The sequence below is a fragment of the Thalia democratica genome, chromosome 2 (genome assembly GCF_965202585.1).
Source record: "Thalia democratica chromosome 2, ktThaDemo2.hap1.1, whole genome shotgun sequence".
Taxonomy (NCBI): domain Eukaryota; kingdom Metazoa; phylum Chordata; class Thaliacea; order Salpida; family Salpidae; genus Thalia; species Thalia democratica.
The window spans coordinates 24167032-24179753 of NC_139166.1; the positions used below are offsets into that span (position 1 = coordinate 24167032).

Sequence of the window (12722 nt, forward strand, 5' to 3'; positions counted from 1 at the left end):
ACAGTTATGCATGTCAGTTTAATTGTATATAGTTTACCTGTTTTTTAAGTATTAAATTTCTTTCTCAATACTAGTCCATTGAACATAGTTGTGAGAACTGAACTTTTTCTCGTTTTTCTATCAATATTTAGTTAATCATAAAGTTATTTTTCATGCTAGTTTATTTTTAAATAAAAAACATCTGTTAGGACTGCCAAAAAAAAACCTGGAAATATCTGGAGTTTGACAATTTAGGCAAAAAACTGAAAAAATGTAGTATGAAAAAAGTAGAAAAAATATTTTACACAATAATCACTAAAAAACCTGGAAATACCTGGAATTTTGAAAAAAAATTCATGTAAAACGGTGTAATTTTGATTAGATACAAAAAATCTCTTTATCTAGATATATTATAAAAATTTTTGAGGTATTTATTGAACTATCTAAAATTAGATGTAAAACATTCTATTATGGCAACTTCAGATACTATGCTATCTAATATTACTTATGGTAAGTATATTTTTCAATATTTTTTATTGAAATAAAGTTTTCGAATATTAAAAGAAATATAATGTTGTATTAAAATACTAGGTTTATACAATTTGTTTTTTCTTTAAGCTAACAATAAGTTAATAGTAACAAAACCTACATTTAAAATACAGCTTTTAGTGATTAAAAGTTTGCTGTTTAGAAAACTATATTTTATATGCATATATATTCAGCAGTGATGAAAACTTTTTAAAGCTATAATGCATAAGTTAGTTTTTGTAAAAAATACAATCTTTTATGATTTAAAAACAAAAATACTTAAACAAACTATGAATTTAATTATTACTTTTTTATTAGTAAGAATCAAAACAATTTTATGTTTTAAACAAGGGTTTCCTAAAGTTGCTATCAGGGGGCTTTAATTAGTAAGACAGTGAAAAAGCAAGTGGATAATTTAACCAGTAAAAGCTAGTAAAGAAAGGTGTATATTTTATAAACATTTTGCAAGAGCGTTTGATAAAAAGAGTTTGGGAAACTCTGCTTTTGCCTAATTAAAATGTGTTTAAATGGTTTTTGAAATTTACATTGGTAACAATTACAGGATTATTTTTGTTGCTATCTTGGGCAGTTCCTTGGTCAGTAGTTGGGGATGATTGCTTACCAGGTGGAAACCTGTTTGGTATCATTGTAGTTGTTGATTTGTCATTTATTTGTGGATTTGCAGTGTCAAAAATACAACTTCCCACTCTTCCACCACTGCCATCTCTACTTGGTTATTTCTTTGATTTATATTTTAACTAAATAGGTTTATTTTAATATTTTTACAGTTTTATTTGTTTAGTTTTAACATATTTAATTTGTTTAAGGTCGTAGGGAAGTCCAAAATTATTTTTACAAAAACTAAAGAATGTCTTTTACCTCACACACACTATGACTTTAATTGAAATTCCATTAGGAATAAATCCAATTTAATTATAGAAGCTAAAATGAACAAGTAATGACATTTTGAGTGGGTGTCAGATTGGCACATCAACACTTATGCATGGAAGGTCACTTTGGCATGGTGCATCACTTTAGCACTGTGGGTTACTTTTGCACGGCCCTATTTTAGCATGGTGCGTCACTTTAGAACAATAGCTCACTTTAGCCAAAGGATCACTTTTGCACAGTGTGACTTTAGTACTAGGATCACTTTAGCACAGTGGGTCAATTTTTCACAAAGTGTTAATTTTGCACAAAATAAAGCTTTTCAATAGGAGAATTTATGAAACTTTTTATTTAACTAATAAAAATTTAATGTTAATGCTCTAAATTTGTAGGAATTTAAGCTTGAATTTAAAATTTTTTATTTTGTCCTTAATTTTTTAAAGAAAACTTAATTTTATACGTTTTAGTTGTATTAGTTTAAAGTATTTCAATAATTTGAATACCACACCTAAAAATATTAAAGTTTTAAACTAAATAAATAATACAATAAGATAGTAAAGATAATAACTAATCAATACAAAAATATATCTTAAAAAAATTAAAAGAAAGCCTGGATTTTAAAACTTTGTAAAAAGAACTCAAGAAAACAAAGTAGCAAAACTGTTTAAAAAGAAATTAAAGTTTACTTTTCAAGACTTTTAGTTTTTTCTTATTTACTGGTTTTGTAATTAATGTCAAATGCTTTTTAATTCTTTATATCATATGTTAACATTCTAAAGTTTTCATTTTCATTTTTTTTTAGGACAGACAGTTAGTAAAACTAACAAAAGCCTTTAAGAATTAACCCTCTTTATTTAAATTAAACCTTATAAGTTTAATTAAATTGACCAAAAAACTTGAATTTTTTTTCTATATTTTCTAAAACAACTGTATTTTTTTAAGTATTGAATTTCATTTCATACAACAACATCATAAACTTGTTTTATATTATATGTTTTCTCTGTTTTTCAACGTGAAAATAAATTTTTAAACTTATATTTTTAAGTAACTTTTTCTAAAAACGTGTTGGTTTATAGAAACTTTGCACATTCTTACTTTTTATAAATCAAAAACCCATTTGAAAACAATTTACATAATTTAGTATGGTTACTAAACAGCATTTGCATTTTTTAAGACATTTCAATTCTAAAAGTTCTGTAGTTGTTGATAGTAAGTCTTGCAGCAATTAGTTAATTATTTAGCACTTGTTTTTAATTTTTTATTATTGAATAACATCTTTGGTTTTAGTTTTATTTTTTCTGTAACATTTTCATTATAAGCCTTTTATTCATTACATGAATATGAAAACCCTTGAAACAAAATAAAGGAAATTAGATTTCTTTATGTGTGTATGGATGTTGCCTATGAACTTGATTTTTTAAGTATATAAAACTAATGTGTCAAGCAACTATAGTTTTAAAACATTAAAAAAAGTTATGTTTTAATAGTTAACATAAACACTTTAAATAATATAATTGAAATTTTAATATCAGAAGTAAGTTTAACTTTGTTTTTAAGTTTGTAATATTTTTACTTAATAAAATCAAACAATAACTTGAGTTTACAATAAATTGTTTTAATACTTACTTCAGTAAAACTAGTTACATGTTCAAAAAATATTTTTAAGTATGTATTGTTTGCTTAATCTTTTTAGTTGTATTTATTTATAAAATTTTTTTATATATACTCTAACACCATTGTCAAAAAATAATTAATACAACATTTATTTTTTTTATATTTCCAAAATGAAGTTGTAAGATAAGTTAGATTTTTTACGATTCTAATATGTGTTTACTTTTAATTCTTCAATATAGTTTTTAAGCTTGTGTTTTTTATATTACAGAGGTCTAAATATTTTTAATTAAAAATGTATTATCGAAAAATTTCGGTTTGTGCAAAATAACGCTCAGTCTAAAAAAAAAGTTAAAAAAAGACGCTTCAAGCAAAAATAATAGAAACATAAAAATGGTGCAAAAATGATGCTTGGTGATAAACTGACGCCGTGCAAAAGTGACGCACCATGCTAAAATGACGCTTTGCTAAAGTGACCCTCCGTGCTAAAGTGACGCCGTACAAAATGACCCACTGTGCTGAAAAGACGCGTTGCTAAAGTGGTGCTGTGCTATCCTGACACGCTCCCTAATAGTTTGTGTGTTTTAAACTCAATCATGTTCAACAAAAAGTATTATTATAAAGCAATAATATTATTATAATATTATTATATTTAGAAAAAATATTATTATAAAACTATACTAGTCATTTAAACTAATCACTTTTATACATTTTTTTTATAAATTTTTAAAACATATTCATCAACAGGAATGTTGTTTGCTGGGTTTTTGCTCGCCAATATACCAAACTTATCACTTACATCTAATATATTGCCAGTCTGGTCGTCATCCCTGAGGTCTGTTGCCCTGTCAATTATATTGGTCAAAGCTGGCCTTGATCTTGACCCCTCTGTAAGTTTTTGTTTCTAGTAATTAAGCTATTGTAATGAAAAATAAAACAAAAAAAAAATTATAAGTTACTACTGTTGTATGATTAGTATTTATGATTTTAGTACCTTTAAATGTTTTTTTGTAGATGTATATAACAAGTAGTAATATAATAGTGTTATGAAATATACCATGATAGTTGACTATATTCAGGGTTGCCACTTTACCTGGAAAAACCTGGAATTTGACAATTTAGGCTAAAATAACCTAGAAAAACCTGGAATTTTTTATAATTTTAACATTTTCAGTTGTAAAATTTTGATTTGACAATTCATGTAATTAAGATTTTTTGTCATCATCAAAAAATTTTTTTATCAAAAAACACATTTAAAGTAACTTTACAGTATCTTTTCAATATTTTGAAACTATTCAACACAGTTTCTTAAATAGAAATTAACTTAAAACTAAAAGTAGACCCAAAAATGTGTACTTTTAAAAACCTGGAAGAAATTTGGAATACCTAGAAAAAAATTTGAAAAAACGAGTGGCAACCCTGTATATTTTATTAAATATTTTGTTAACAAAAAAGACATTTACACCATGCATATCTCAAGTACTTTAAAAAATGTAAAATAATTGTAAATGCTTGTATGTTTGTAAACTATGTAAAATCAGTGTTAAAAGTAAATATACAAAACACTTTTATTAAATATTAACAATTAACTGTTTTAATTATAATGTTTAACCGAAAATAAACTTTCAAGTTTTCTTTTAAAAGTACTTTTAATACTTCATTTTAAAATTAATAAAACTTTATAACACTAAATTTTTGTTTAATGAAAACTCATGGTTGGGTAAAGTATATTGTATTTAGAAAAGTACTACTTGACTTTATTTAGAGGCATGCTTTTTATAGAACAATAACAAGTTTTAATTAGTTTTTTTTAATGTATTAAGTTTTGTAAAAATAAATCCGAATTAAACGTAAAGAGGAGAAAATTATGTTGTTTTTCCATAAACTTTTTTATTTGTTTCTTTCCCAAAACTGAAAAATTTTTATAATTTAATTTTTATAAATAAATAAAAGAACAATTTTTAAAATCTACTGCGTATAAAAGTAAAACTTTGTTTTCTTGTTTCCTAAGTTACTTTGTTTTATTAAAAAGCTAATCTTTCAAAGTTTAAAATTTATTCTAAAAAACTTTATCATTCTAAATTTTTTTTTTTACTTCTTTTATTAAGTTTTATTCAGATATTTTTAATGAATAGATTTATGGTTTAGTTTAGATCTCAGGAACTACGAAATTTTTGATGTTTATAAGCATTTGTTTTGACTTGCGAGAAATAACTTTGAATAAAATTGTTTTAAAGTTGTTTTTAAATATATTTAGTTAGTATAACTCTGTTTATTTAAAAAAAGTTGTTGCTTCAACTAAATTTGTCTAATTCAAAAACTTTAACACTTATGATTCATTAACGAAAACGTTAATAAAACAAGTTACTTTGATATTAAACACAAAAGAACACTTATTTCTTTCAAATTAAAGTATTTGTTTTAAGCAAAGTTTTAAATAGCACTTACCGAACTTTTACACTTTTACATTACAAATAATATAGTTTTCATACTCAGGTGCTCAACAAAATGAAGTCTGTATGCACGAGGCTGACAGTAATTCCGTGTCTGGTCGAATCAGCATCGTGCGCCGTTGCCGCCCATTTTCTCCTCGACTTTCCCTGGATGTGGGGTTTCTTGCTTGGGTGAGAAAAAATATTTGTGTCATGTTAAGCTTAACTTTGGATTTTTTGTCATGCGCTAGCACTGTCAGAGTATACTTTTTATATATAACAACTGAAATACGTAACAAGTAAAGACGTTTTAAAGAATGAATTAAAATAAATTGTTTGTTTTTATTTTAACATTTTACCTGTTTAATTGTGAAAGAGTTGTACAATGTATATATTACTACTACAATATTTTATATGTAATAATTTATTAAATATTATAATACTTTTTAAGTAGATTTTAAGTAGTAACAGTTTCAAACTTACTTATGATAACATTATTTACTCAACACTTATAACATAAATAGTTTTCTTGTATTTTATGAGTTGTTCAATATATCTTTTTAAATATTTCTCTTCAACATATGCCTTAGATATTTTCGAATGTTATCTAATTTACAGTAATTTGTTTTGGTTAACAAAGGTTGGTTTACACTGCAGCATACTCATATTAAAGCTAATGTTTAAAAAATGTTAAAATGTAACTGAAGGCTTGTAAAAGAAAAAAAAATTCTATCAGTCTAAATGCCATTAAAGCAGTAATATCAAGTGTTCTACCGGATCCAATTGCCGGATACTGCCTGCGCTGACCGTATCTTGCTTAGATATGGGTCTGACTAAAATCTTACTTAAAAAGAATCAATCTATCCGTTTTGGGCTGGATCTTCATTTGAAAAATGATCCTATCTGATGCCAATTGGGTGTGAAATTAGTTTGAAATTCCAGATCCGGCAGTATTCGACTTTTGTATCTGGTAGAACATAATATTTCAATAAAACAATAACATAAGTTGTAATAAAATATGTTATTAACAACAAAAGGTTGGTACTGGGAGCAGTGACACCCGCAGTGATAGTTCCGTCCCTTCTCAAGCTGCAAAGCGAAGGGTACGGCGTCAATGAAGGTTAATGAGTGAGTGTGTTGCAATGCTGTTGTAATTCAATTCGACGGTAGTTTTAGCGAATTAAAGAAAAATCACGTTTTGATTTAATTTAAATTATTTTGAAAATTATTTAGTAACCTCTGTTATTAGTGTTAGAACTTAAAATATACATCTTGTATTTGCAGTACATAAAAAATTTTTGGTATACAATTATTACGTTTTACTGTGATATGACCTTTTCTTCAAGTTAAACTGAAAAAACTAGCTTTTATTTTGTAAGCCACATTTTTTACTTTGATAAAGTCACAGGAAGTACTCAAAATACAAAAAAATATTTAATCAGTTTCTTAAATTTTTGATAAAAAAACAGGGTCTTTTTGTATTACTTTTGTTTAGTAGAGAAGTTTGTTGACTATGTGTTGTACAAAAAGATATAAAATATAAATATAAAGTAAGAGATTGTTTTAAAACTGTTTTGCTTCAATATGTAAATTTTTTTAGTTAAACAGGAATTGAACAAAGTTATACCTGCTTTGAAAAAATTTGGCTTGTAAAAAATTCTGAAAACGTTTTAAATTTAGATAGTTTATTGTGTTTTTGTAAACAGGTTTTAAATAAATGTTTTTTTTGTGTGTTAATAACATCTAAACCTATTGCTAGTTAATTTTTACGGTCAACTTGTTTAAAGTTTACAAAGTTAAAAGTAAATTGAGATGTAGTAGAACTTCCCTTAATTATTTTGTACAAAAACTTATTCACTTTATATTTGGAGGGCAAAATATACTTCACCTCTATAACATTTTTTAAACTAAACTTTGAATTATGAAAAACAAATTCAATGACTAAATTGTTTTACTAGTCAAATTGATATTACAAATAGTTCAGTAAATAATTGAACTGTTATAGATTTACATTGTTAAAAGTAACAAACCAAAAACAGGAATACCCTCTCTTGTCATAGCTGCCTCTAGTTTCGATGATGTTGTCGCAATATCTGGATTCAGTGTCGTATTTAGTATAATATTTTCTAATGGTCAGTTTTTGTGTAAATACATTTGATTAGCAAATATAAAAGTACTTTGTTGATTATCTTCAAGAAGTAAGTTTTTATAAACTTTTTTATTTTATTTAAAACACAGCTAATAGTTTTATTATACTGTAAACTGTTCTATAAGCTTTTTATTAGTTTATTTTTATGCGTTGTATTTTATAATTTGTAAAATATTTTTGCTGAAAATAATAATGTAGATTAGGATGCTTATAAATACGGCTAGCTTTGAGTTTTCAGCTATTTTTTTTTACATTTGGCAAATACCACAAAACCACCCTGTGCGAAATTTTAGTTTATTTGAAGAAACTTTCACCTCAGCACCATTCGATTTTCTGAAAACTAATGCAAACTGTATGATACCCAAAAATTCGACTTTAGAATTTTCAGTTGGAAAGTTTTTCACATGTGGCAATTATCAGAAAAACACATTGAGAACAACTTAAGACGAATTAAAGAAAATTTTATGTAGTCACTTTTTAATTTTAAGTAATTTTTATACTTTTTGTAAGTTTTCTTGATTTTTTTTTCTCAAAAAATCAAGAAGTTCATCCTTGAAACTGAAAAAAAAACTCCTTGTGTTTGAATACTTTATATCAATGAAAAAATCTGAACGGATAATAAGTATAAATAAAAACAGACATATCTAACAAAAACATTGACATATATATAGTAAACTAGCTAAAGTTCAATTATTATACAAAAACTTTCTTTAGATCGTTTTAGATTTATTTATAAACGGCCTAATAAGCACCCTAATGTAAAGTTACAAAAAATATTGATTAATAATGAGAAACAACGACTAAAATATTCTACACAGTTGAAACTTCCAATGAGTCTACAAGTGTTTCTTTCAATTCATCGACCCTTAACTCGACAGTACAAATACAAGCTGGTAATTACTTGTGCTGATAGTGTTTACTTTTATTAAAGTTATGTAAATCGAACTGCGTAACACAACAGAAAATCAGGAAAGTTCACTGGCCATGTTGATACTGAGAGGACCTCTTGAAATGATTGGTGGAGTTTTGTTCAGCTTGTTGATTGGTGCGACACTGTGGAAAATTCCATCGTCTAGAAATAAAGTTTGTAAAATTCTTAACTTTCATAGTGCAATTGAATAAAACTTCATTAGCATAACACTTCGCTGGATGTTTAAAAAAAAAAAATTTATTAAAAATTTTTATATAATATCTGACAATGAGTATTAAAATTAAGTCGCTAGGTTTAGTTTCATACAGAAGTTTTTCTAAACCTTTATACACCTATTTTAAAATATATTTTATATAAAAGATATATAAACCTATACATACTTAACTTACATGATTTAGAACTAAAAAAATTGAAAGAAGACCATTGGTTTTTATGTTTATTATTATCATTAGACAATAAAAACCAGTATTTATTTCGGCCATCATCAACAAAGTTGAGATGTTTTATGGCATCGATAATATACATTGTACTTCACCGCACGATTAACAACAGCAGCATCCGAGACAACCTACGACCGGTTTCGTCCTTTTTAGGACTCATCAGGCAGGCTTAGTCGCGGTTCTAATCTTAACCAAGCGGGCAAAGCACTGAAGCGACCATTTGTGGGTAAAGTCCGAAAAATTGAAACAGTCAAATCGTTCACAGCCCAACGTTTTAAACATTGTCAGCTTAGTGTGAGATTTTAGTCTTTACGCTAGTTTTATAAGGTTTAGCCATTATTTATTTCGGCCATCATCAACAAAGTTGAGATGTTTTATATAAACATATCGATGGCATAAAACATCTCAACTTTGTTAATGTTGACTGAAATAGATAAGACTAAGCCTGCCTGTTGAGTCCTAAAAAGGACGAAACCGGTCGTAGGTTGTCTCGTATGCTGCTGTTGTTGGACGTGCGGTGAAGTTCATTGTTTATTAAAGACCATAAAAAAAACTTAGCAAATTTTGAACGAGTTTTTTTGTCAAATAAACTAATTAGACAATAAGAAATTTAAAGTCATCAATTTGTAGTATACAAAGTTGTACAGGACAGTCTGTTGAGAATGAGGAGCTTACTGATGGTCTGCATCGGGATGTTCTCAATATTCGCCACCAGCAGACTAAACATTCCCGGATGCGGAGCCATCATGGCCATCGCTATACCGTTCGTCGCTTCTAAAAAGTGGAAAGATGACAAAGTAGTTTTATATTTGTATTTAATCTAAATACTTTAATGTGTGTAATTCATAATCTAACATTTTTTTAGGAGGAAATATCAGCAAACGTAGGTAAGTGTTGGATGGTGTTTGAACCAGTTATGTTCGGTTTGATTGGTGCGGAAGTTCTGCTTGATAAACTGGATGCTAGTACTATTGGTTTGTTGCTTCCTTTTGATCAGCAGTCTGTTGTTAACTTTTTATATCATGATATTTTGGATGTAGTCTGTAATAAATGATACCTTTATTCACAGTAGCTTTGATTAAACATCTTCACATTGAAATCAAAAGTTTTATTAGACCAAATTAGAAATAAGTGTAAACAACCTAGAAAATAATGATAGGTTTCTTCTTTCTTATTATACAAAAAGTTTAGAAACCATTGTTTTACTTTTTCAAAATCCATACTTAGCAAACCGTTTATATTCTTACACAGGATTGGGAATTGCAACACTTCTAATTTGTCTGTTTTTTAGAACCGTTGCCACTTTTGCTGCAGTCAGCTTTGCAGGGTTTTGCTTCAAAGAGAAAATGTTTTTGTGCCTGTCATGGCTACCAAAAGCTACCGTGCAAGTTAGAACTTACTCTATGTAAAATATTTTAAATTGTTCTAGCTTTTTTGTCGAATAAACTGTTTAAATATACTTTTTTTTTAATTTACTAATAGTAATAGTCTTTTCTTCAATAAAAATTCCTGGAATTAAAAAATTTAAATCTGCTGTTGAGTCACGTTTGTTTAAGTTATTTAATTTAACTAAATTTAAAAGTATCAAGACTTTAAATTTTACAATTTACAATATTAGTGTTACTTCGACTTATAAGTCCTAAAAACGTAAAAAGTCAATGTACTTTTAAATTCATAGTTTGCATTTACTTACCCAAACCATTTTCAAGTATTAGTTTTTATTACTTTACTTCTTTAGCGTAGTTTTGCGTAATTTAGGTTATCTAAAAAAATAGTTTATGAGGAATTAGTTCTAGATTTTATTCTTTGTGATTTATTATTTAATTTAAAACATAAGCATACTTTCTGAACTTACAAAGTGAGATTATTTTATTTTCAAAACTTAGATGACTCAATGTTACTTTATTTTCAATAACTATAAAACTATAAGACATAGTTTAAAGTTTGCTTTATACGCTTGTGGTAAAACTTAGAAAATAAATAAAAATATATAAATAAGATAGTTTTATACGAACAAACTATCGCGCGATCAACCAGGCTGCCATCGGAGGAGTTGCTTTGGACAGGGCGCGGCAGGTGGGAGCTGACGATCACGTGGTGAAATTAGCCAATCAGGTGCTAGCGATATCCGTCCTTTCAATAATGATAACCGCACCGCTGGGGGCGCTGTTCATCGGCATCACGGGCCCGAAGTTGCTGCGCAGGAACAACGATGACAATAAAGGTTTTAAACAAAATATTAACATTCTGTTGTTGATTTTATTTTGTTATTGTAGAAAAGTAGATGTTGTACTTTTACACTGTTGTATGCTGGCCTTCCACAAACTCAGGCTGGTCAGGTAAGTTCAGGTTCGTTTGAAAGGTTTTGAAAATCTCAGGCCACACCTTATGACTTTAAAGTCTTTTTTTAGATATATGTGATTTGTATGTTGTTATACTTTAGATTTAAGTTTGATTGACAGCATTTTTTTTTTTCAGTTTCTTTTTGGTTTTTATTATTATTTTAAATTCACTTATAAACTCAGGCTAGTTTTTAGTCACTCAGACTGGTTTTCAAACAATAGAAACATTATGGATATCTATATATCTATATATATATATATATATTGTACTTATTATATTTGTACTTAAATATGTTAATAAAGTATTAATGTATTCATTGATGTGTACGTAAAATTTTTTATATAATACTTCTTTGACTACTGCAGTATATTATATAGACAAAGATTGTTTAGTAATTATGCTCAATACAAAAAGTTTCTTAACTAAAAAATTGTTAAAATTTAAGCACGTTTATTTTACTAGAAATATTGATTAATGTTAAATTTTTTCATCAACAAAAAGTATACTAAAGTGTTATAATTTTGTAGTATCAATAAACAGATTTTGATATTTTGATAAGTAAAGATGTATATAATTTTTATTCCTTAAATTCATTCGGTATTTAAATACGTTACTACCTGATAAACTTAATATTTATTGTTTCAAAAATAAGAGTACTAGTTATGTTTTGTATAAATTATTAACAGATGGATTAAATCAGGAGCTTGAAGTCTTAACATGAAGAAATTAAAATTCATTAAAATTAAGACTAAATAGAAAGAGATAAAATGTTATGTGATAAAAAATGGCTTTAGAAACAAAAAAACAAAGTTTAAAAGTATTTCAAGTTAAATTTATATTAAACTGTCTTTTATGTGTTATAAAACTGTTTTAACTTAAAAAAAATTATTCTCGATACAATATAACTGTAGTTTGGGTTTTTTTATTATGTAACCAATTTTTTATGAAGTTTAGGCTAATTTTTTTGTTTAAATTTATTTACTATTAATAACTTTTCATTCTACTTTATAAATAATGCTGGAGTATAAAAGATAGTGATTTGATACATCTTTTTTAAATTTTAAATGGTTCACTGAAGATATTTTTTTATTATTATTTTTTCACAGAATTATGTACTAAGAAGAGAAATTAATAAATTGCAAGTTTATGTTTTTGATTATAAATTTTGCTAAATGAAAGTAAAAACTTATTTTTGACTGTTTATGTTAGTTCCTTTACAATAGGTTTTGTATAAACTAAAAAAAGTTTTTAAATTTTGTATTTTTAGATAAATTTTATTTTGAATTAAATTTGGTTGAAATAATATTTCAAAACCTTGAGACCTGAGACTGTGATACTAATTAAAACTAAGTATTAAAAAATCTGCTTTTAATAATCAATACTTAAAATGGGATAGCTGTTTAGAATAATCTTTAGTCTTT

At 26.4% G+C, this 12722-nt stretch overlaps 1 protein-coding gene across 2 annotated transcripts; it reads left to right on the forward strand.

Moving 5' to 3' along the window:
• The first annotated feature begins 383 nt into the window (after positions 1 to 383).
• On the forward strand, positions 384 to 12218 carry LOC145849599 (sodium/hydrogen exchanger 9B2-like). Of its 2 annotated transcripts, none has more exons than XM_082954565.1 (13): positions 384 to 489; positions 1070 to 1240; positions 3754 to 3896; positions 5503 to 5630; positions 6476 to 6558; positions 7478 to 7570; positions 8406 to 8480; positions 8549 to 8670; positions 9606 to 9755; positions 9824 to 9932; positions 10210 to 10346; positions 10996 to 11182; positions 11988 to 12218. In XM_082954565.1, the coding sequence occupies exons 1-13, from the start codon at positions 450 to 452 to the stop codon at positions 12020 to 12022; spliced, it is 1473 nt and encodes a 490-aa protein (XP_082810691.1). In that variant the 5' UTR covers positions 384 to 449; the 3' UTR covers positions 12023 to 12218. The 2 variants fall into 2 exon arrangements, with proteins under 2 accessions (XP_082810691.1, XP_082810692.1); XM_082954566.1 differs by having other exon boundaries at positions 10996 to 11177; positions 11986 to 12218.
• Positions 12219 to 12722: the final 504 nt, after the last annotated feature.

Coding starts and splice junctions, on each gene's coding strand:
- LOC145849599 (XM_082954565.1), top strand. CDS start 450: ATGGCAACTTCAGATACTATGCTATCTAATATTACTTATG. Junction 1,241..3,753: donor ACCACTGCCATCTCTACTTG/GTTATTTCTTTG, acceptor ATTCATCAACAG/GAATGTTGTTTGCTGGGTTT. Junction 8,671..9,605: donor TTCCATCGTCTAGAAATAAA/GTTTGTAAAATT, acceptor AAAGTTGTACAG/GACAGTCTGTTGAGAATGAG.